The sequence below is a fragment of the Cupressus sempervirens genome, chromosome 3, assembly GCF_028749045.1.
Source record: "Cupressus sempervirens isolate cs-2001-9-10 chromosome 3, ASM2874904v1, whole genome shotgun sequence".
NCBI classification, from domain to species: domain Eukaryota; kingdom Viridiplantae; phylum Streptophyta; class Pinopsida; order Cupressales; family Cupressaceae; genus Cupressus; species Cupressus sempervirens.
The window spans coordinates 235749034-235774969 of NC_143120.1; the positions used below are offsets into that span (position 1 = coordinate 235749034).

Consider the following 25936-nt stretch of genomic DNA (forward strand, 5'->3'; position numbering starts at 1 on the left):
TGGAGCATTGCGTGAAACAATTGCTATTGTTTATGGCAATGGTTCCAAACCCCCGCAACTTCCACTATACATTGCAATAAGAATTGATAATTACAGTGGTTCACCATGGGATAAAAATGATCCAAAAGTAGTACCAATAATTCCTTTGACCTTGGGCATGCGAAGACAAATGCCCCTAACAATGGCATGGGTTTTAAGCATTCACAAATCCCAAGGGCTTACGCTACACAAAGCAACAATTGCCATTGGTAAAATAGAAAGGGAAGGGCTCACATTCACGATAATATCTAGGGCCAAATCACTAAAAGACCTTCGTATTCAACCTATTTTCACCTTTGAAAGGTTCTCCAAAATGGAAAACAATCCATACACAATCCTAAGGAAAAGAGAAGAAGCTCGATTACATCAAATTGCTCTCTAAACAATCGAGGTATGCAACAATTTCATAAAATCACACTCTTATTATGAAATATGTGTACAATTATGTTCTTCTCAAAATTATAAAGTAATTATGTTCCCACTAATAAATCTTTTTACCTATACAGAGGACCCCATTTCAATAATGTAGTGATTGGAAGTTGTTTCAATGGATGTTTGGAGATCATTTGGTAAGGTCAATAAATCACTTCATATTTTATTACTCTTTATACCCAAGGCCATGTCTAATCAAGCATATATTGTTTAATAACTCGAAGTGAGCTACACTTTTCCCAAGTTCTAATTTACAAATCAGATGCTATAATTGTGGTAAGTATATTATGCTTTACAATTTGCACGATTTTACCCAAAATGGACTTTGGTTTAATTTCTTATCTTACTAATACTTCTTGTTGTCTTGAATCCCTATTATGTTTTGTAACCCACTTCACAAACACAAGGAAGTCTTCGAATGGTTCTTGGAAGACAACAACATGATTTTTCATACTTCTACACAGATATAAAAGACATATACAAATGGTCAACACCGACGAAAAAAAGTTATGTTCAACCAAGAGACTTAGGAAATTAGTTCTAAATGCTTTTGCTATTGACTTGCAATAGCTGTGTATAATATAATCATATAGATTCTCTACATATTTTTTGTTGAGTATTGTAGAATACACACAACTCTTTTGAGTAGAATATTTATATATACAATTGTTTCAAAAACATACAAAAAATTTGGACAATAAATGATATTAGTATTTACTTGCAAAAGATGTATTATCTATTTATTTTTGGGAAAGTACTGTAAAATGTACAAAACTGATTCTAGAAAAAGATTTACAAAACAGTATATGAATCGTTTGTCCTTGTCATGAAAAATTTAACAATTTTTTATAATTTGACAATCTGCTTGAATCTTGGACCTACGGGTAATAGTGCTAGTGATAATTGCAACTCTTCTTTATCTAAATTTTCTGTTTAGGTCCCGAGGAGCCGTTACCCTCGAGAAATTGCCGACATTCATTCGGCTAGTTAACCACTGGCGGATTTCGCTGGCTGCATAGCCAGCTCGTATAAACTTCTAAACTAAATTTTCCTTGGGCAGTTTTTTGTAACTGTTTCTTTACCGATATTGATATTTTTCTGAATTTTCTGTTTAGATGTTACCCTCGCGAAATTGCAATGGAATCTCTGTTTCCTGGCCTTCCAAATGATATTGGTCGGGAATGCCTGGTGAGGGTGGAGTTGAACTCTCATCACAATCTCAGATGCGTCTGCAAAAGCTGGAACGCCGTATCGAAAAGTCCTTACTTTTATCGACAAAGAAAAAGATTGAATATTTCCGAGCAACGCGTCTGTATACTTGAGAGAGTAGACAGCGGTGGAAACAGAGTAGCGGTGTACAACCCGAAGAAGAACTCGTGCCAAAGTCTGCCACCCGTGCCCGCAGAGAACTTGGGCATCTATCACTGCCATTTCGTGAAACAAAAACTGGTTTTGATCGCGGATCGGTATATTGATGCAACAAGACGTTTTTTAGTGTGGTTGTACGATTTTGCCAGTTCGGAATGGCGGCAGGGTGCGGAATTGCCAAAATGGCAAAATGGGGCATTGTTTGCCTCTGCAGCGAATGAAGCCGAGGGATTGATTTATGTTGCTGGAGGGGCTACCGTCCCCCGCCAGCACCGCGGGCTTCGTAAGCTCATCTGTAGGGCTTCAGTTTACAATGTGGAGGAGGACAAGTGGGATCTTCTTCCCGATATGAACACCCCTATGACACTACCTCGCGGTGCTTTTGTTGACGGTAATTTTTTTGTTATCGGATATAATTCTCCCACTCTTGAGGTTTTTGATTGCTATGCGAGAAGCTGGAAAACTACGGAGAATAGGCTCGACAGTTTGCACTTCGTTACGGCATTTGAGCGCTTTTATTGCTTCTCTGGCAGGGGATTGATTGAATACGAGTATAGCCAAGATAAACTGCACATTGTAGGGCCTCTTCCAACAGAGGATTGGTGCCAATCTATTAGGTTCGCTGTTGTGGTTAGCAATAAAATATTTGTAAACAAAGAAGAGCCTAATGGACTTCAAGGTTTTTATATGATTTCACCTTCGAGTGATACAGGAGGAACATTAAATTTGATTGACATCAGCATACCATCGGGCCTCCTGTGTTCTGCTATAGCAGCTGTTACCGTGGAGTTTTGACTGTTCTAGAGTTGACTTTAATTGGGCCAGTACGAGTAATTTCTTGCCAGACAATAAGCCCTGGTAATTGCACCAAGTCCAATAAAGTTAGCTGTCAATAACTTGAATGTGTAGCGTATACCTCAAGTGGCACTCATAAGCTACAGGATGTTAAGAAACTATAGGATGAGCATTTGTTGGTGTATAGGTTACGCAATGTCCAAAATAATGAGTTCTTATTTTTCAAGTTTATCGTCTATTATCAATGAGATTATTTGGCTTGGTAAGTAGAATAACTCTGTGTTGGAACTTTTACAACAATTATTATAAAAGTATGTAGTTTTTGCTTTCGAATTTAATTTAAATCATCCTACTCTTCAATTAATTTATTTTTAAGACATTTTGCTATTAATATTTTGACTTATGATGAAAACATTAAAACAAAGTGCTAGATGGATCACAGGGTTCTCATTATACATATCCAGGTAAGGAACCTGGCCTATGGTGGAATAGTGCTCAGAAAAACAGGACTTTTTTCAGAGGGAATTGTCCCAGTTGAACAGTTGTTGACATCACCTGATCTTTGCTTTGTCTGATCTTAATCAAGCCCTCAATAAATTTGTTGAAGAGTGTTCTCAGTATAGTATCCAAGTGTCATCATTTTTGTGCTGAATTGTAATTTCATCAATGGACCTTTCCAATAAATGATGTCTTCCGACCATTGTCAATACCATCGCTCTTTTGCCCTTCGTGCAATTATCTTAGCTAAAAACTAACACAAACTTGCATCGATCATCTGATTGGTAGATGTTAAAGTTCTTGCTAAATAACATGCAACTGACATGAGCTTAAAGTTTTCCCATCAAATAAAGATGGACGAGTTAATTCTGCAAAGCGGGTTACCCCTCCCATGCATGGACGAAGTTGAACATGCATGTTCTGTCAAGAGAACTAAGGTATTGGAAGCAAATTGATGCATTAAAGATTAAGTATAACTGGAGTGGCATAAAAGAAGCTCACTGAAGGGACTAATGAAACTATAGCAGAAGCCCCATTTCTTAGTATGCGAATCTGGTTTTTTTTAGATGCAGAGAAGTTTAAATTTGAGAGAAATTCAATGATTGTCATCAATGGAAATGGGAAGAAAAAAAGCTAAACAGGAAAATTAATTACAATCTCCTGAAATGTTTGGCCCATCTGGAGTAAAATTGGAACTTATATATAAAGGTCAACATATTGTTGGGTGCCATATACATTGATGAGGAATACGTTATAACTTCTAAAGCAGGGCCGTGACCAGATTTGAAATTTAAGATGTCAGCTGAGATGGATGAGCTAACGATGAAGACATAATAAAATTGCTTGAGCATCAATGGGGGAAAACCAATTTTGATGATGTAGGGTTGATGGCTGGTATTGTAAGATTGGCTGCGACATATATTAATGAGGAATACATTATAAGTTCTAAAGCAGGGCCATAAGCAGACTTAAAATTTAAAATTTAAACTGTCAGCAGACTTTAGAATGAGCTAATGATCAGGACATAATAAAATTGATTGAGCATTAATGGGGGATAACAATTATTGATGTTGAGTTGATGGCTGACATCGTAGGATGTTGGGAATTGATACTGAGAAAGGTGAATTAACTAAATCAAAAGCAGTGTATTGTTAAACTTTAACAATGCAATCCCTTGACAGCACCCATTCTGTTAGTCTGCAACCAGTGATAGACGACTTTCTTAGCAGGTCTTTCATAGAAGAGGCTACAGAGAGTTTTCAAGATGAGGAACAGTGTTCTTGTGTATGCAGTTTAGTGGTTGTCTAGAGAAGAATTCATGATCTCTGACCACTTTTATAGGGTCAATCAATATTTTCTATGGTCAGGTTGGATCTTGTAGAAGCAAAAGAGTTGATTGACAACATGCCGGATACTCTGTTTAAATATCAATTTCTCAGAGTTTTCAATGAGTTTCCTATGCCTGTTATTGATTCTTTTCAAATGCTACCGTTAGAACTTTTCTGGTGAACATTGGTGTTGTAAGTTGGAAATGGAGGCCATTTATTATTATTGGTCTCCTATAGAAAAAGGATTGGAGGAGGATGAAGGCATTGCAAGGTTTGGAGTTTGTTGAACACGCCATGCGATTGGTTGCCACTGAAGGTGTCTCTTGTGTTAGCTTCGAGAATGATGCAAAAATGCGAGTCTCCTACGGTTAGAGCCTAATAAAGCTGTTCTAAAGTTCTGTTTTGTAAATATGACTACGTTGACATGTAGATGATAGAAGGCGACAACCATAATTGTGGTTATTTTGTTGCCAATTTTATAGCACGGGAGGGTACGTTTTTGGAATATGCCCACTCCAAAGGAAAACCTAAAGTAATTTTCTGTTGAAATTATAATATAAAGGTGTGGTCCTCTTGATGTCAATTAGCTATCAAAAAAAAGTTGCGTAGAGGTTGTAGCAACCAATCCCATTACATAGCAGAAAAGGATTGATTGCTTAAATCTAGTTTTAAAGCAAACACCATGGGTAAAATGTCAAAGGCAGTAGATAGGTCTTTTTGAGTTTAATAAAGACTAGCATTTTTGGTACCTACAAGATTTTAACCAATTTTTATTTCCTCGAGCATTTTTTATTTATTATGTAAGCTATGTTCTTTCTGGTAGCTTTTTGAAATTAAAAGATCATTTTCATAGTTTCCTAATTGCCTTAATATCTAATTTAAACATCATGGGTTAAGTGCTTAAGGCTACAAGGCAAATAATGGTGGATATGACGATTGACTTTTTGTTTGTGCCACGCTTGGGAGTTCATTTAGGGTTGGTCTACCATGGATACCACCACTTGACTGGTTCGCAACTAGTGACAAATGACTTTCTTAGGAGGTATTTAAGAGAAGAGACTGAGAAAAGTTTTTAAGATGAGAAGAAGTCTTCATTTATATGTAGTTTAGTCGGGTTTTGGAGAAGAATTCATGATCTCCTACCATCATGTAAGGGTCTCTTTATCATTTCCTCAATATTCAATATTGTTGTGATTATGTATTGGTATTCAAAATTTTCCATAATAGCTTCAAAACCCAAAGAATCCCCTTATTTTAATTTAACTGGTTGGTGGGTGCTATTCTAAGAATGGCATCTATCTTTTGTTGATCAAGTTTTACCCCTTCAGCACTAATGACATTCTAAATAGAGAATCTCCATTAAGGCAAAAGAACATTTGGATTCCTTGGCATAAAGAACTAATTTAATATTTTCAAATTTTCATCAAATGTTGTAGATGTTCTCCTCATGATTTTTTGTAGATCAATATATTTTAAGAGAATACTAAGACAAACCTATTCACTGGACTGGAAGACATGTAAATCAAAAGACCATATATATCAATTAAATTAAAGATTTGTACTAATCTTATTGTTATTTAGTTTAAGGACACTTGGATATACCTAGATTGCTTGGACGCCAATCCTTAATAGGCTTTTGTCAATGTTTATGTATCACACCCTTAAGCCTTTCTTGGGATGATGTCCTCAAGGCGCTTGGTGTCGCTGATCCCCACCTATTTTTGGGGTCAACCTTCTAGCTGGATTTTACTCTAGCCTCTTGTTGGATACATCTTTGATCTCCTGCTCAAGTTCTTAGTTTAATAATGAGCATAGTATTGTTAGCAATGAATTGTATATGCCCCATTTTGAAAATTTTCCACTTTACAACTTAATCGCTTTTTATGTCACCCAGTTGCTACTTTCACTATGTTCACAATCCATGCTATCGTGTCGCTGCGAGTCTTGTGAAGTTTGCAAGCAGCGATAGTGGCTTCATTGTTTTCGTATTCACCTAATCCCACAACATGGTTGCCCAGTAGCTCCTTTCTAAAAGTTGCAAACTCCAACTTAAGGCTTCAAAGTTTTGTGCAGTGAGCAACTCTCTGATGGTGGGATTTTCAATGCACGACCATCATGAGATTACCTCGTGTTTAATAAGGCAATCCTAGTGTAACCTTATAATGGGTTGCATTATTAAACTTGGCAAAAGGTGTCTTATATGAGGTGAAGTACAGGATTTTGGACTTCTAATGCACTGCCAGAATCAATAGCTAATGAAGTGGTTATAAATAGAGTACGGATTCATCTCTTTGACCACCTTGTTCTTTGACAATAATCTTGCAAGTTATGTCGGCTGTAATTCGACCTTGTTGAGATGGGAGTTCATGTTGCAAAGAGATACAACAATGAAGAGCCCAAACTTGTGCTCTAGCCTAGTCTAACTGAAGCAAAGATGGAACAATTCGACATTATCTCTAGTATGTTCACTGTCGCCTGGGACTTAAGGACCAGTCACATGCGTTATGAGTGATATTTTTGAGCTGGAGGGGGAGAGAGGCTGTGCTAAATTTGGTTTCATATTGGCCAAAGTGGAAGAAGAAAGGGCCTTGAAGTGTCACCTTTCTTGATAGCAGAAACAAAACAAATTTTGTTCTTTTTGTTTATGTCTCTACAATGAGTAGTTGTAGGTGTTATAAAAGTAAATGCTTTCTAAAGAGAAAGTGGGAAAGAAACATGAAAGAAATACTTAATTTTGGCTTTTAAATGTAAATATAAAGACTTTGATTTTTGGGCTTTCATATGAATACAAACTATCAGAATTTTGTGTTGTTATTTTTTGGGCCTCCATTTTATCGTATTCTATGAATTGTTTCCTCTTTTAGATAATTAGTAGAGCAATGTATTTTTTTTAATCTTTGAATGACAATGTGTGTGTGCTTTGAGGATAATCTTTCCCTGTTTGCATTGTGAAAGATTTCACATGAATGAACTTTGTTTCATTTGTGCATCAATATTCTGTCTTCAGATCTATTTCCATGGCTATGGATAGATGTTAGTTCCTTTTTCTGCCTTCTGGTCAAAAGCATATTAGCCATTCTTCGCATATCTATATGAGGGAGCTGTACCTCAAAATTTCAGAGATGGGTTTGGTTTGATTTCCTGTCTGTTTGTTATGAAATTTTTATTGCTTTCATGGGCTTGCTAGGTCATGGTAGCAGCGACAATCTTAAGTGAAAAATCATTTACCAACATATTTTTTGGCGACTTCTCTGGGGAACTATGAACTTTTGATATTTTATAGCCTTTATCCCCATAATTTTGCTCTTAAAGCTGTTGACTCCATTTGTTGATCTGTCCTTTGTTCTAACCCTAAATGAGTTCTCAGAAGGGTGCTTCTAATTTTTAGAAGAAGTCAGTAGCATTAATGATAAAGCGCTCCAGTCATGTTGGAATGCCTTAAAAGAAAGTATAACTGAGGCTGAAAGCTTGAGTTTGCAACCTTTTGAAGATTATTGGATAATCTCTTAGAATGTTTAAAGCAAAGGTTCTGTTACTTAAAGACCCTTGGGTTACAGTCTTAAACCTCCAAAAATTGTTTCACACAATCATGTCGTAGAGTATTTTGCATGCCCACCCATACCTTTCCTAATATGACCACCCCATAAAAGAACCCATGTAAACAAGACCCACCAATGGTCCCTAAAAATGCAATTGTCCCAACTTGGTTTTTGAAAGGGCCAAACAATAAATTTTGCTATGGGGTGATAGATACATATGAGGGCATCACAAAAATGGGGACAATAAATTTTGTTGTGGCCTGATAGATATAGATGGGGGCATTACAAAAATGGATTTCGAAATTTTTATTTAAAAAGCCTAAGGTGTATGGGGAAGCATTTCAAAATTTTCAAGGTTCACCTATTTGGGTAATGAAAAAAATGAAGGAACTTATCCCTCTTTCAGAAGGTTTGTCCCCATGCTTAAAGAAAGCGACACCCGTAATCCTTCAACTGATTTTAAAGATGAATAATTAGTAGAGATTAAGGACAGTCAGAGGTTTGTAGAGTTTTAGTCCGAAGTCACATGGAATGCTCCTAATGCATTGTTCATGCGTATTGGCTTTATAATCAGAGATAATCCCCTTTTTGAAAGAGAACTATTTCTAGGGGAACAAGAAAGCTCAAAAAGTGTATAAGCAGAACAACTAATCAAGAAAAGTACGTTGTGGTTTTAGAATCTCATTTTGTGTGAGAAAAGCGAAGGGTTCTCAGAAAACAACATGAACAATGGTGAAATGGTTGTGTTACGAGATGGAACCATGAAGGTGCTGGATCCGAACAAGAAAGGTCTCTTTTTAAAGGACTACTAGCATGCACCTATTTATAGACTACATTCTATTAGACGAGCGATGAGGTGAACAATTAGGAGTTTTTCTCAAGAGGTTGCTTGATAAAGACTTGATATATGGTGTTAAGTTAGTTGCTGGAAAGTCCTTTCTCTTGGCTATACTGCGTGAACATGGCTCATTATGGAGGAAAGGGTCATATTTCTCCCAGCCTGTGAATGGATTTGCTGAAGTTAAAGGCTTCCTTCCTCTTTGTAAATTCTGTAAATATGCCTTCTTGGTTGTGCTCCGTTTTGGCTTGTGTCATGTGCTTTGTTTTCTGTCCCCTTTGGGAGTAATATTTTCATGCTTTGACTCTGCAGCCAATTGCTAAGGCACTGGTTCGTCTTCCTTGTGATTATGGAATCTCTTTGTCCTTTCCAATCCCCATCCCCATTAGGAAGCTTGTGGTAGCAATGAATTACATATACCCCAGTTTGAAACTTTCTACTTTACAACTTAATCACTCTTTATGTTGCCCGATCACTATTTTCACAAAGTTCACAACCTTGCTATTGATAGTCTTGCGAAGTTCGCAAGCAACGACAACGACTTCATCATTTTTGTATTTAGCCGACCCCATGACATGGTCGCTCGATCGCTCCTTTCTAGAAGTTGGAAATTTCTTCCTAAGGCTTTCAAGTTTTGTGAAGTGAGCAATTGTTTGATGGTTGGATTTTTAAGGCACGTTCATCATGAGATTATCTTGCATTTAATAAGGCAATCCTGGTGTAATCTTATAATGGGATGCCTTATTAAACTTGGCAAAAGGTGTGTCCCATTACAAGGTGGTGAAGTACAAGATTTCAGATCTCTCATGCGCCACCCAAATTAATAGCCAAAGGAAGTGATATAAATAAAGTACAAATTCATCCCTTTGATCTGTTAAAGGTAGAGCAATTGTAATCTTCTTTGTTATCAAATGCATATATATATATATATATATATATATATATATATATATATATATATATATATATATATATATATTTTTCTGATCACAAAAGTTTACTTTGATTCTGGGCTATCAATCAACTTGTATTGTTCTGAAATGTAAATAATCAATACTGATTTCAATATTTGTTGCAGGTAAGTACATATATATCAGACTGAAGGTAATAACATGGAATGCTTGATGTGTTTCCAAGCGATCGTGATACACAAAAAATATATGAATGTGAATGGTTGTGTCTTGTGTAAGGACATGCCTCTACGTGTCCTTTGGAGCCATAGAGTCATGTCTCTACACAAGACATAACTCACGATTAGCATCATTAGTTATGTTTATTGCAAGTCACACTTGGTGATAATATATATGAGAAGCCCAATCATAATCGACGCTTGCTATTTATTCATACTTAATTTGCAATATGAAACAATAACACGAATTCACATGTTTTGAGATGTTAGCACAGAGAGATCGTTGCATTGTAATGAGGATTTAACCAGATTGAATCATTTTGTGCAGTCAATTGATAGATTATAATATACACAAATATGTGTGTGGATATACATACACACATACACACATGTATGTGATTTTTTCTAAGTAACAATCTAATATTATATATCCGACAGATGCTACAAATTCAACACCCCCTCTTAGCAAGGGATGATATGACTCCCTCATAAACATAATGATTCATGTTTATCAACCTTGGATTAAAATGCCCATCAACACATAAAGGATATTGGATATCTAATCTCCGACACATTCTGGGACAATATCTGGGTAGAGTCTATTAGATGTCCATCTATGATCTTAAGATAACATAGAATTATGCTCTCCGGCTCACTCTGAGACTTAGGCAGTCTATCATAATTCATTGCATTGTCAAAGAATCTAACATAGGCCAAGACAAGAAGTTCTCATGGTCTTTATCATGACAATGGATCAAGAAACTCATAAATCAACACAAGTAGTATCATGACTTCCGACTCACTCTGGGACAACAGTAGAAGTCAATTAGGATACTTTTGTTTTCATACTATCCAACACATCCTGAGACAACAAATTAATGAAGTCTATGATAACAAGTTAATCTATTGTTGAGATTGTCACCTCACAATAGAGACCTAACATCTCAAAGTGAATGATCGTCATCTGTCACAAAACACATGTACACAAGGGTAACTCTTTAAAACAACAGTAACACACACATACACACACAAAACTAAGAGTTTGTCTCAGGAGTTGCAACTATAGGTTAGTCATACCAAATTTTCTTCTGAAGTATTCAACTTTCAACTATGCAAGAGGTTTGTTGAATATGTCAACAAACTGCTCTTCAGTATTGATATATTCTAACTTGATGACACATCTATCTACCATATCTCTGATGTAATAAACATGTATCTCTATATGCTTTGACCTGTTATGGAAGATTGGATTTGTAGAGAGTTTGATACAACTCTGTTTACCACAATGAATAATTGTAGGTTTTAGAGGTTTCCCAAATAGCCCAACCAACAACTTTCTTAACCATACTGCTTCTCGTGCTCCCATGGATGCAGCTATATTTTCTTCTTCGGTGAAACTTAGAGCAATAGAAGATTGCTTCTTACTAAACCAAGATATCATTGTAGATCCAAGACTGAAACAACATCCTCTAGTACTTTTTCGATTGGTAGTACATCTGGCCCAATCAAAATTAAAATAACCATGAAGCTGTAACTCAACTTTTTCATATTTCAACCCAAGTCCAATAGTGCCTCATAAGTATCTCAAAATGTGTTTTCTTGCCATGAGATAAATCTTCTTGGGTTCACACATAAACTGACTTAGTGCATTTGTGGCATAACAAATATTAGGACGAGTGTTTTGTAACAAACACTTTTTCTGGGTCTTAATTAACAACTAACATATTCAAAGAAATACAATTATTACTTCATTTTCATAGGAAGACAATTATATCAGTTACATTCATGTGAATGAGATTAATGGTTACAATCAGTTAAACGAAATTTCATAACTAACAGTTGAAAACACCATCAATGAATTTACTATGGAAATTAAAATAAACATACCATGGAATTTCGAAACCGAAATCAATCTAGGAAGGCTTCTACAAACACCCAAGTTAGTATATAAATACCACTTAGGATCAAATAACAATTACCATCCAATACCACTATATCAAAATTAAATGATGATTACCATTAAATACCACTATATCAATTAGAGCATCAATTACCATTGGATCATTTAGGGCATCAGATACCACTGTATCACTTGTAGTGTTAGATACCACTGTATCATTTAGGGCATCAAATACCACTGTATCGTTTAGGACATCAAATACCATTGTATCATTTGGAGCGTCAAATGTCTCTGTTTCATTCCTTTTCTTCCTATTGCTAATTGTGCCAATAACATAAGTGAGAGAATTTGGTATAGCTCTGATACCATGTAAGAATTTGCCTAAGGCAATAATTCAACGCCAAGATCAAGAAGCTCAATAGATAGCACAAAAGAGACTAATGATGATCAAATGATAATAGATATCAGATAATTGGATAATTGGATGAATACATCATAGACGGTGCCTGTATATAAGGGCAACCAAAATGTCTAGAAGTCACACAAGAGATAAGGATTACAACTTAGCACTTGTCCATCAAAGGTGGATTATCCTCCATTGAGCACAGGAGTTTGTGCGATGATGAGAGGATAAGTTTACATAGGTGCATCTCATAAAGAGTTGTTGTAGACACTATGTGCTCTAATAAGTTGCTAACTCTTGTGTTGTCACCAAGACAACACATATGTCTATGCATATTCTTAAGTTAACTTAAATAAAGTATAAATAGTAAATACTTAATTTACATCAACACCCCCCCTTAAGTGCAATTTAGGGGAATGCACTTAAGTTCACAAAAGCTAGAGGAAAATGCATGATGGGTCCCGGCTACTAGGCCACATTAGGTACCCATGTACAAATGTAATGCTCTACATACAATGCGATGCAATCTCTTTGAAAATGGAGAAAGATGAAAAACCTCATGGAAAAAACCTCCTCCAAAAAGAGAGATGAAGAAATACAAGATGCATGCAAGGATGGAGTAATCAAGACTCCCCTAGTATGACATACATCATGCATGTACAAGCATATATCCCCCATAAGAAAAGATATATGATGTTATCCCCCCATATTGAATAATCTCTTGCAAGGATATCATGAAGACAAAAAAGTATCCAATGCCTACAAACGATATTTCTTCCTTTAGGAAGAAGATACACTAAGTATAGGTGCAAGTATACTTCCCATTGTGGATGGGAAGATGGATGAGGAATCCATATGTAGTATGCTATTGATGCTGCCTCTGAAGTCTGCTCATATGTTGACAAGTCCTTGATGAATGCAGATGCCACAAGCCAATCTGGTGGATGCCCAAAAGAAGGTGGAAAACAAGGTAACATGTCCATGTATGAAAGTGAATCAACCTCCAAAGATAAGGAATCATCCTTATAGGAAGATATGGGAAGATAAGCAATGTAGCCTCCCCTCAATGATGAATGCACACCCATGAAAGAAGCTCCTTGATGACTGAAGAAGCTGCACCATGAAAATTGAACAATGTTCCTCCTTGTAGGAAGAAGTGGTGCCATAGGTGTAGTAGAGAATGCTCCCCAACTAGTAGGAAGAATCCTCAAAAGATATGATGTTTGAGGAAATTGGAATACAATCTCCAAAGACTGATGTCTCCTTTGAAGTAAAAGAGTCCTCCAACTGCTGAAAAGAAGTGTCCACAATCATGTCAGTCTCAAAAGAAAGATCAAGTGGTTGAGGGTCAGAGTGTTCCTTTGCAACAAGTGAACAAGAATTCTCCTCAACAAAGAGACGATGGATGTCATCAATAATGTCTCCCACATCTTCAATGTAAGACCCCACAAACAACACTGCAATGTCTGGAAGGAAGTCATCCCATGAAGCTGAAATGAGAAAACATGGTGTTTCTTGCTACACTGATTCAGGAGCATTTGTGGCTGGAATTGGATCAGTAGAAGCAATAGGAGCATGAGGAGGTATGATCTCAACTGGAGTTGTAGGTACCACAATTGGAGTGACTGGAAGTAGAATGTCCTCTGGTAATGGAGGGACTCGTGGATCTCCATATGCTTCCCAAAGACACATCCAAACGTCATGAGGACTACTTGCCTTAGTAAGAGGAGCAAAAGATTCCTTACTCATATTGTTATACATAAAGCGAAGAAGAAGAGAAAGATGCCCCCAATTAGTATTAGGTGGAAATATCTTCGAATATAGATAAGGAACACTTCCTTATGTTCTCTTAGATGATCAATCATCAAAGCACTCCTTTTTTGATAGTTCCTTTTTATCAATTTGAATCTTAAACCAAAGTGACACTTTTGACTTGACTCCATGAGATCAAATAATGTATGCACCCCAAAATGCGGAAAAAAATCAAAGAAACCCCCCCAATGCATGATTTGGGCACTTTATACTTAGTGCGATTAGAATAGCCACTTGCCAATTTAGGGCCTAAGTGGACTTCTAATTTTGCTGTTTACAACCACAAATATGAAGCTATATCAGACTCAACAAGATAAGACACAAGACCTCTCAAGGATCTAATTGATTACAAATGCCAATAGGCCAAAATGAGACCAAAATTTGAAAGTACCATGTCTACTCAGAATTACTCCAAATTGATACCAGATCTGGAAAGTAGACAAAAAATCATGCACTTACAAAAAAATTAGCACTTGAATGTGTCTAGATGAGCCCGAACTAAGCCTTTGAATTTGCAAAAATCGAGATTTGCGATTTGCAGAAAAATTCAAGAACAAAGATCTCAAACATCGTGCACTAATGTGTATACAGATCACGAAATTCTACCCCAAAACAAAAAAGATTGCTCTAAAAAAGGAGTCCGTATGAGGGAGATATCATTGTTTGAAAATCACCTCTGTAATTATTTTTCCTAAATCACCGCTGTTGTACCTCCAAAAATCAAATGACTCTAGATTTCACCTTAGATGTCCAATTTTGATGAAACAGAAGTCAATTTGGGGTTTTTTTGACTTTCTGAATATGATGCCAATATTTGATTTGCACCAGCAAGCTCCAATCTTGACCTGCAAAAAAAATCTCTCCAATGGCTATGTAATGAAACTCCTATGGCTCTGATACCATGTAAGAATTTGGTATAGCTCTGATACCTAGATCTAGAGAATCTGCAGAAATTGGGAGTGTCTAGAGCCAAAGCGGACCTCGCCATTGCGTTTGGAACGCCGATTTGGTGAAAATCGGCTATAAATTTTCCTATATTGGGCCAAAGTCAATTTTGAGGCAAAAGTTTTTTGCAAACCGGCACCCGAAGGTCCAATTTGCAATTTCGGGTATGATTTATTAGATTTGTGAATTTTATTTTCAGATCTGAATTTTATTAGTCTGCAATTATTGTCAAATTTCGGAGGTTTTTTTTAGCCCTCTAGGGCTTGCAGAGAATTTTTTCTTTGTAGGAACCAGGCAGTGACACCCCGGCCCCTGCGGAGAATATTCACGAAATATTCTTCATTTGGTGGTTTAATTACAGTCCGGCCGCACACATTTCCGTTGGCAAATTTCGAATTGCAGTAGGCACAATATTCAGACCCTCGACAATCAATCCACTAAGCAACTGACAATAACACACATAATCCGGTGTCATTTTCTTTAACCTCAACAGGCGTGTTCTTTTAAACACCGCGAAAGTCACCCACCACTTGCATGTGGGATTTTACACCCACTTCCGGCGGGTTTAAAACTCACTGCCGACGCAAGTTCTCGGCATGGTGATACCTGCTATGGCGCCTAGAAAACATTTCCGGCGATTGCTGTTTTTTGGCCGACCTCCCACAAGAGTTTTGCGTCCGCCATGCGGTGACAGTTCTAGCAAGGAAAAGTGGTAGTAACGTTGACAGCTCATCCGCAGCAGTGTCCTTCCACGTCGACAGGGTACACGTCAGCAAACCAATCAGCCAATCCTTACGCTAGGTCAGCAATACATGTCGCTTTTTTTTTGTCCTGTACAATCCGTACAAAGTGATGTCATCGTTCGTACAGGACACGTCATTGTTGACGTCATCTGGAGGGCCAAGTATGCTGACTCATCATTTTGCTATCTTAAATTTGACAGCCGTATGACCGTCATCTAGAGGCAAATTAGAATTGCTGCGACGACTGTTTGACCATCAAATTTAAACTCGTCTTTTGCTGAACAAACCCCTCTCCAGATTGATTTTTGATTTGACAATTTGACTTTGGGTTTAACTGTGGAGGAAACTCTGTAGTTAAGCGTGCTCAGGCTGGAGTAGTACTGGGATGGGTGACCTCCCGGGAAGTCCCAGTGCTTCACCCCTGTGAGCATCACCTAGATCCAATGAGTGCTAAGTGTTCCATTTATTCTCATGAGTGATGGATTCACGTTGAATCACTACTCATGAAACATGGGTCATCGAGTTTGACTCAAAATCACACAGTTAAATCCTAATATTCACATCACAATTTGACTAGCTGTGGAAATCATGTCCTACTTATCAACTAGCATATTATTTTCACATGAAATTATAACAACTATCATCTTACCATTTCGCAGGATTATAACAAATTTAACTGTCAGTTGACTTCATGTGAACCTCAACAGCTATATGAACATTTTAAATTGGGTTCACACAAACACTGACTTAGTGCATTTGTGGCATAACAAATATCAGGACAAGTGTTCACTAAGTACATCAATGATCTAATTACTTGTCTATAATATGTGGATCAATGTCTTCAGACTCATGTGCATCAGTTTTGAGTTTATGAAGATTCGTCTCCATAGGTACGGATAATGGTTTGCAGTCCATCATGCCAAATCTATTCAATATGTTAGTGGTACATTTTCTTGGATTTAGGAAAATGTATTCTCCCTTTTGTCTTACTTCTAATCCCAAGAAGTAGTGTAGAAGCCCTAAATCTTTCATTTCAAATTGAGCTATGAGGTCTTGCTTACATTTAATAATAAGATGGTCTTTACCTGTAATTAGTAGATCATCAACATAGAGAACTAGTATTAACATATCTTGCTTTGATTTGTTGAAGTATATGTTAGGATTTGTTTCATTTCTTGAGTACCCTAATTTGGTAAGGTAGCTATCTATTCTCTCATACCATGCCTTGGGGGCTTGTTTAAATTGTAAAGAGCTTTCTTCAATTTGCATACATGTGACTCTTTTTTGTGGATATTAAAACCTTCTGTTTGTTCCAAGTATACTTCTTCATTGATTACTCCATTTAGGAATGTCGTTTTTACATCCATCTAATATACCTTCCAACCTTTGGATGCAACCATGGCAAGTATAGCTTTGACAGATGTGTACTGGGCAACTGGAACAAAAATTTCCTCATAATCGATCCCTTCCTTTTGTGAGAATCCTCTAGGCACAAATCTGGTTTTGTGTTTCTCAATACTTCCATCAAGTGCCTGCTTGATTTTGAATAGCCATCTTGAGGAGACAACAAATTTGTCTTTGGGTCTTGGCACAACATCCCAAACACTGTTTTTTATTATGGATTGATATTCCTCAATCATGGCATCTCTCCATGCTTGAGATTTTAGAGCTTCTTCAACATTAGAAGGTTCGTACTTAGTGAATTCATTTATGTGAGTAACATAACATGAACGATTCCTTGTCCTTTTGGTTTCTCTAAGCATTTCATCAGGTATCACATTATTTTCTTCAATCATTTACTTGCCCATAAGGGTCTTTTATTGTTGAGTGGATTTGAATTTTCTTCAAGATTTGATGCAGTGGTTTCATTATCTTCTATACCACTCTCCTTCTCAATCATTACACTTTCATCATTTTTAGGAATGAAATCATCATTGGGTACTTCTATATCTTTAGAAGTTTTGAAATCAGCATCTTCATCAAACTTGACATCTCTATTGACTTCAATTGTTCTTGATTCTGGCACATATACCCCATAGGCTTTAGAAGAATTACTATAGCCAACGAATATACCTTTCTCCTCTAATGACTCTAGTTTGGTTCTTTTCTCCCTAGGAATGTGAATATATATGGGACAACCAAAAAATCGAAGATGACTTACATCAGGTTTGATTCCTAAGAAAACTTCTTGTTTTCTAAAATTGCATGAGGACACCTATTTTGAATATATACGACAATATTAGATGCTTCAGCCTAGAATGAAGTGTGTAAATTTTGATCATGCATCATTGCTTTAGACGCTTCAGCCCAGAATGAAGTGTTTAAATTTTGATCATGTATCATTGCTTTAGATGCTTCAATGATAGTTCTATTTTTTCTTTCTGCAACTCCATTTTGTTGAGGATTATATAGTACAATATACTCCCTCTTAATCCGAATAGATATACATAAATCTTTAAAGATTTTGGAGGTATATTCTTCTCCATTATTAGATCTTAAATTTTGATCTTTCTTTCAGTTTGGTTTTCAGCTAGGGCTTTGAATTCTTTGAATTTGATTAGAACCTCATTTGAATCTTTTAATTTAAGAAAATATATCCAGGTTTTCCTAGAATAGTCATATACAAAGATGATGAATTATGAAAATTCTTGTAATGAAGGTACTGACATAGGCCCACATAGATCAGTATGAATGAGCTCAAGAATGCTCTTAGTTTTATGTTCGTTGGAGTGGAAAGGAGTTTTAGGGTTCTTTCCTAATGCACATCCATTACATATACCTTCATGTTCAGGTTTAAGGTTGGGTAGACCTTTTACAATTTTCTCTATAGAAGGTAATGCTCTTAAGTTTAAATGTCCTAGTCTCCTATGCCAAATCTCATTTGACTTTCTAGTTTCATGACTTAGAGCTAGATTTGTGGTATTACAAAGTTTGTATAAACTTCCTTCTCTAACTCCAATGGAAATAAGATTTTTAATGTTTGAATTCTTCATCAAAGACAATACTTTATTTTCTTCAAAAACAATTCGATATCCTTGATCTGCTAGAATAGATATAGAGATAAGGTTTCTTTTGATTCCAAGATCAAATAGGACATTCTTTAGGTGTACGAGGATCAAATAGGACATTCTTTAGGTTTAAGTTAACTCCGGTACTTAGATGTATTGAACAGGTCCCAATTCCTTTCATGAGATAAGTGGAGTTGTTGCCTATTGTCACTTCTTCAGTTGAATATTCATCAAGTGTCTCAAATTTATCTCTAAATCTAGTTTTATGTCTGGAAGCTCTACTATCAACTATCTAGGTGTTTTTATTGGAGTTTATCTCACTAGATAGGGCAAGGTAGTATAATGAGTATTTTCTATCCTTGTCATCTACTTCCTTGACTTCGACCATGTTGATAGGAATTTTCTTTCTTTCTGGACAATACATGTGAGTATATCCAAATTTGTCACATTTATAACATTGAACTTTTGACAGATCTCTTTTCTTATAGGTTTTCTTCCCTCTCTTTCTTTTGAATTTTCCCTTTTTATTGCTTGAATTTATATGCAATGCTTGGATCTCTTCCTCTTTGTTGGAGATGATACCTCTTGAGATTAATTGAGCCTCTTCTTGGGTACATTCATTTTTGAGTATATCAAATTTAGGTATAGATGGACAATTGATGCATTGAATAAATGATTCCCATGATATTTGTAATCCTCTAAGTGCTATTAGAGATAATTCAACATCTTCAACATTGTTTCCAATGGTAGAGAGTTGATCTTTTAATTCAGAGATTTTGGAGTAGGAGGTGATTGTATCTCCTTTGTCCATCTTGATGTTTAGAAGTTGTTGTTTTAATGTAAGCAATCTGCTTGCCTTGTTTATCTCAAATGTGTCTTGAATAATTTTGAACACATTATAAGTGTTTGTAAGTTTTGCTATTGATGGAAGAATATGATCTTTAACTCCATTAATGATAATTTTCTTGGCCTTATTATTCCGTCATTTCCAAGTTGTTAATTTTGTTTCATCGTTGGGTAATTCCTTGTTTTCTTCTATGAATGACTCCAATTCAAGTGCTTGGAGTATTGCTGTGATTTGAATTTTCCATGAAAAGAAGTTGGACGCACCTTCTAGTCTATCCTCAACTTTGATATTGTTCACCATGATTGATTTAGTAAAGAAGTATTTCAGTGATTTTGAGGCAAATAAAATCACAGTTTGGTTCAAAGGTTTGTTCTACCGACGAGGCTCTGATACCATGTTCAAGGAAATTAGATCTGAGGTAGAGCAATTGTAATCTTCTTTGTGATCAAATGCAGATATATGTGTGTGTGTGTGTGTGTGTGTGTGTGTGTGTATGTGTGTGTGTGTGTGTGCGTATATACACAAAGATATATATATGATTTCACTGATCACAAAAGTTGACTTTGATTTTGGGCTATCAATCAACTTGTGTTGTTTTGAATCGTAAATAATCAATACTGATTTCAATATTTGTTGTAGGTAAGTACAGATATATCAGACTGAAGGTAATAACATGGAATGTTTGACGTGTTTCCAAGCAATCATGATACACAAGATATATATGAATGTGAATGGTTGTGTCTTGTGTAAGGACATGCCTCTACGTGTCCTTTGGACCCGCAGAGTCATGTCTCTACACAAGACATAACTCACGATTATCATCATTAGTTATGTTTATTGCAAAGTACACTCGGTGATAATACATATGAGAAGCCCAATCATAATTGGCACTTGCTATTTATTTATACTTAATGTGCAATATGAAATGGTAACACGATAATGAGGATTCACATGTACTGAGATGTTAGCACAGAGAGATCACTGCATTGTAATGAGGATTTGACCAGATTGAATCATTTTATGCAGTCAACTGATAGATTATAACATACACAAAAATGTGTGTATACACACACACACATATATGTATATACACACATGTATGTGAATTTTTCTAAGTAACAATCTGATATTATATATCGGACATATGCTACAAATTCAACATGAGCACCTTATTGTTTGAGAATAATCTTGCAAGTTACGTCAACTGCAGTTCGACCTTGTCGAGATGGGTGTTCCTGTTGCAGAGGTATACAACAATGAAGAGCTTGCTCTTGTGCTCTAGCTTGGTGTCACCAAATTAGGGATGAAACGGTTTGACATTATCTCCAGTATGTACACCGTCGCTAAGACTTAAGGACCAGTCACACTCATTATTAGAGTGATATTTTTGAGCTAGAGGGGGAGAGAGGTCGTACTGAATTCAGTTTCATACTGCTCAAAGTGGAAGAAGAAAGGGCCTTGGATTGTGTGTTAAACTGCCTCAACCCACTGCAAGGAAGTATGGAAGATGAGGAGGAAGTGAAGGGCGAAGAAAATGTGGAGGTGGACCTAGATAATATTAAGAGCATCACCTTTCTTGATAACTGAAACAAAAAAATCCTGTTCATTTTGTAATTATTGTTGTAATGAGTAGTCGTAAGTGCTATAAAAGAAAATGTATTGTAAAAAAGGGGGGAAATAAACATGAAAGAATACTTAATTTTGGCATTAATATGTAAATATAAATACTTAGATCTTTGGGTTTTCATATGAATAGGAGCTTTGTGCTGTCATCTTTTGGGCCTCCACTTCGTCGTATTCTATGAATTGTTTCGTCTTTCAGACAATTAGCAGAGTTATGTATTCTATCATCTTTGAATAACAATGTGTGTGTGCTTTGAGTAATCTTTCCCTGTTTGTATTATGAACGATTTCACATGAATGAACTATTTTTCATTTGTGCATCAATATTTCATTTTCACATCTATTTTCATGGCTATCGAAGATGTAAGTTCCCTTTTTTGCTTTTTGGTTAAAAGAATATTAGTATCCATTCATCACATATCTATATGAGGGAGTTGTACCTCAAAAATTCAGAGATGGGTTTGGTTTAATTTCTCATCCGTCAGTTGTGAATGTCTTGTTGCTCTTATGGGCTTATTGGGTCGTTGTAGCCTCAACAATCTAAAGTAAGAAATCTTTTATCAACAAGTACGCACAACTGGGTTGTATATGTATATTAATTACAATTAGCAATAGATTAATTTTCTATACCTACCTGATTATATCTATATATTTATGAATACACAAATGGATGCTTATTAAGGTTGTCAGCTGTATAAGGGATATATTTAGATCTATACTGCTTAGTTTTTTTTCTTTCTCCTAAATTCTTTGTGTCATTCATGTGTTTCATAGTAACCCGCAATGGCTATTTTATATCTTCTTGTGGTGTGTAGAGGCCGAGGACGTGTCTCCTCTATCACACCTTTTCATCACTAGACATGTCCGTTTTCAGCAAAGGTATGTAACAAACTACTGAATCGATGAGATTTGTAACTGTAATAACCCTAACCTGGCTATAACCTCAACAACCCCAAATTCTGGACAAATATAAGAAATTTGGCATTTTGACAAACACTTTGCAACCCACTTCAAAATGGTGAGAAATTTCTTGTAATTGTATTCAAAACACCCATATATGAAACTTTGAAACATTTTGAACACAAAAGGTCATAGCTCGTATTGCAACCAACTATAGGAAGCTTCAATGCTGAAGTCTACCTTTATTGAATTTGAATCTGGAAATTACAAACACAAATATAAGTATGAGGAACCTGATTATAATTTGAAGTCTAGACATGTCCGTTTTCAGCAAAGGTATGTAACAAACTACTGAATCGATGAGATTTGTAACTGTAATAACCCTAACCTGGCTATAACCTCAACAATCCCAAAATTTTGGACAAATATAAGAAATTTGGCATTTTGACAAACACTTTGCAACCCACTTCAAAATGGTGAGAAATTTCTTGTAATTGTATTCAGAACACCCATATATGGAACTTTGAAACATTTTGAACACAAAAGGTCATAGCTCGTATTGCAACCAACTATGGGAAGCTTCAATGCTGAAGTCTACCTTTATTGAATTCGAATCTGGAAATTACAAACACAAATATAAGTATGAGGAACCTGATTATAATTTGGATGCCTTTAATGTGATCAATATGAAGAGCGCAAGACTCCCAAACTGTGGGCTGCAAATGTGAGATACTCTACAACTTCCTACAATTCAAAATGGATGCCTAGCTGATATGAAAATAGCATTAGTCTGAAATATGACTTCCCCAAACCCTGACGTGACCCAGCACATACAAAATTTTGCATACCAATGATCAAATCGGGAGCTTAGGAGGTGGAATAGAGGTGCAGAGATGATGTATGGCTAAGCCCCAAGCTAATCACAGTCAATAACAGTTCTGCGAATTGCAGAAATATTGAATGCAGGTATCGAAGACCAAGCAATTCGATCATCCAACACTGCCTGTAGAAGCAGACTGCAAATTCCCAGATGTAACACTGCCTTCAATGCACCATGACCAAGCCCACAAACATTGCCAGTAAATATGCAAGCCTTAGAACTTAATAATGTCCTCCACCACTAAGAATTCGCAGATCTCCAATCATATGCTGATCACTACAATTGGAAACATTGACAATCAATCTCTCCTTAGCCACAGGGATACAGCAGGAGACCAAGCAAATTGCTATACAACGGCAACAATTTGCCACAATACTCAGAGATAAATCCCATAATTATAATGCCAATCTCTAGACATAGAAAATGACAGTTAGGAGATTTGACTAGTGAAGCCAGTATACCTCAGCAGAGACTTCAAACATCAAAAACTTAGAGACCCTTATACTTCAGCAAGGGCTCACAATTCAGACTTCAGGAAAAACCCACAAAGGCAACAAAAGCAATTATATTTTCAAGCATGCTTTTTCTTGATGAAAAGAGCTCTCATTTATAAGCTTTTCGTTGGCAAAAGTTTCTATAAAATTCCACTTCAGAACATATGGAAGTTTCCCAAAAGAACTCAACACTAGAAACTTTCCAACTTGCTTTTTAGAAATATCTCTTTAAATCATTATTTATAATAATATAAATATTATTATAATAATGCAACTCAAGGAATAAATAAATAAGAGCTTATGTAATTATTAACCTGATCAATAGCAGGTGACGACCAACTGCCAAGATATCCACTGTACTGCTAAAAATAGTAACTGCCCATAATAGACTTACTAAAAATAGTAAGTAATCAACTGAGACCCCCAAAACACCCTGTTAGCTCACGAGGGTCACTATGATGAGCTAACTCAATCAAATGCATAGACTGGCCAAAATCGGGGACATTACAGTAACTAATACATGATCCGTTGTTAATGTTTTCTACTTGCCAATGTTTATTAGTGGATTTGCTGACTACTTTAGAGACCGTTGCTATCATTTGCAGAACAAGGTCTACGTGAGTATATAACTTTTTATACATGTTAATTTATTTTGTTAATTAATTAGTATTATTAATTATGATTCAATTAGATAACAAGAATAATGATTGTAATTGAATTAAATAATATGAAAGATTTTTATTCAATTAAAAAATAAGATTAATTTACTATTCAATTAATAATAAATTTAATTAATTAATTTTAATGTCTAGTTGATATATTCAATTAATATATGTATTTATTAAAATATTTATGATAGACAGGACTTATTACAATCCACCCTTCTTAAATTTGCTTGTTCTAATGCAATTTAAGATTGGGTATTTGAAAATATGTGAACCTTCCCAAGTTGCCTCTTCTTCTTTCAGGTCTTTCCATTTGATCAAATACTCCGAAATGGTCCTGTTTCTTAGCATTTTCTCTCTCATGTTGAGAACCCTTTCTAATGAGTTTTCCTTCATCATCGAGTGGGGTAATTCATCATATGGAGTAATTTGTTGTCCAAGGACCTTCTTAAGTTGTGATACATGGAAGACGTTATGTATTCTGTTGTTCTTAGGTAATTCTAGTTTATAAGCTAGCTCATCAATCTTCCATAGAACTTTGTAGGGTCCATAAGAATTATGGCTTTAGTTTCTCTGCTCCACTAGTCTTAATAGACCCCTATTTATAGGATTGTGGTCTCAAGGAAAACCAATCACCAACCTTTGTTCGATAAGGGTCAGGTTTGGCCAACATAAATCTTTTGTTGGTTCTGTGCATGGTAGAGGTTATCTATGAGTGTTGTCATATGCCCATATTTTATTGTACAAAATCTCTAGCTCCTAATACCTTACTTTCTGGAAGCTTCAAATTTCCAAAAGAAGTGGCTTCTTCATAACTGTATAATACTTTGGATGTGCTCATTCCAATCGATAGATGATGTGTAGGGTTGTAACAATACTCACCAAGGTGTAGCCATTTCACCCATGCATTCTATTTTCCTATAACACAGTTCCCCATGTATCACGTATCCATTTATTGACAATTCCTGTCTGCCCAGTTTTGGGATGATGACTTGTACTAGTGGTCAATTTAGTTTTTGCTAAACGAAAGTGTACTTGCCAAAACACGCTTAAATATATGCTATCTCTATTGCTAGCAATATTTCTAGGCAACCCATGTAATCTTAACATTTCTTTGAAAAGAATTTTTGCAACTTAAGGTGCTCTATATTTTTGTAGATATAACCATGAAGTATGTGTGTGTAATTAAGTGATCCACTTTATATATAATCTTTCCCTTGTACTTTGGGAAGACCCACTATAAAATCCATGGAGATATATTCTATTTTTGATCTAGTATTGACAGTGGCTGCAGTAGGCCAGCCGAGAGTGCTAGTTCTGCTTTATTTCTTTGGCATGTCACAAAGTATGAACATGTTTGAGTATGTCCTTGAGTCCTTCCAAGAGTACATTTCCCTTATTTGTTTGCATGTTTTGTGGTACCCTTGGTGTCTCGCCAAGGGGCCGTCATGAAAATCTTTGATGATTGTTGTTTTCATCTTCAAGCCTGTGGTAAGGTATGTTCTATTCTTACATAGGATGATTCCTTTTACCACTTTCTAATCTTCTGATTATATATTTCCCTCCATTATATCATTGGCATGCAAATCTTTGGAATATGTTGCCATGTGAATATTTGGCACACTTTAGCTTCCAATCTGCTGTGATGTCTGTTTTGGTGCACAAGTAGGGCCTTCTTGATAGTGCATCTGCTACCACAATATTCTTTCCTTTTACACATTCTATGTCAAAATTATAAGCTTGTGATTTG

At 36.0% G+C, this 25936-nt stretch overlaps 1 protein-coding gene across 5 annotated transcripts in view; it reads left to right on the forward strand.

The window, feature by feature from the left end:
• The first annotated feature begins 1428 nt into the window (after positions 1-1428).
• LOC149565722 (F-box/kelch-repeat protein At1g80440-like) overlaps positions 1429-25936 on the forward strand; it is a 45194-nt gene continuing 20686 nt past the window's right edge. For 2 of the 5 annotated variants that reach the window (XM_089819221.1, XM_089819220.1), the window contains exon 1: positions 1431-2697. In XM_089819221.1, coding sequence (XP_089675347.1) covers positions 1609-2634 — 1026 coding nt within the window. In that variant the 5' untranslated portion in view covers positions 1431-1608 and the 3' untranslated portion in view covers positions 2635-2697. Of the gene's footprint in view, positions 2698-25936 lie in introns of those variants that run through there. The other 3 variants (XM_089819224.1, XM_089819222.1, XM_089819223.1) reach the window with 3 other exon arrangements.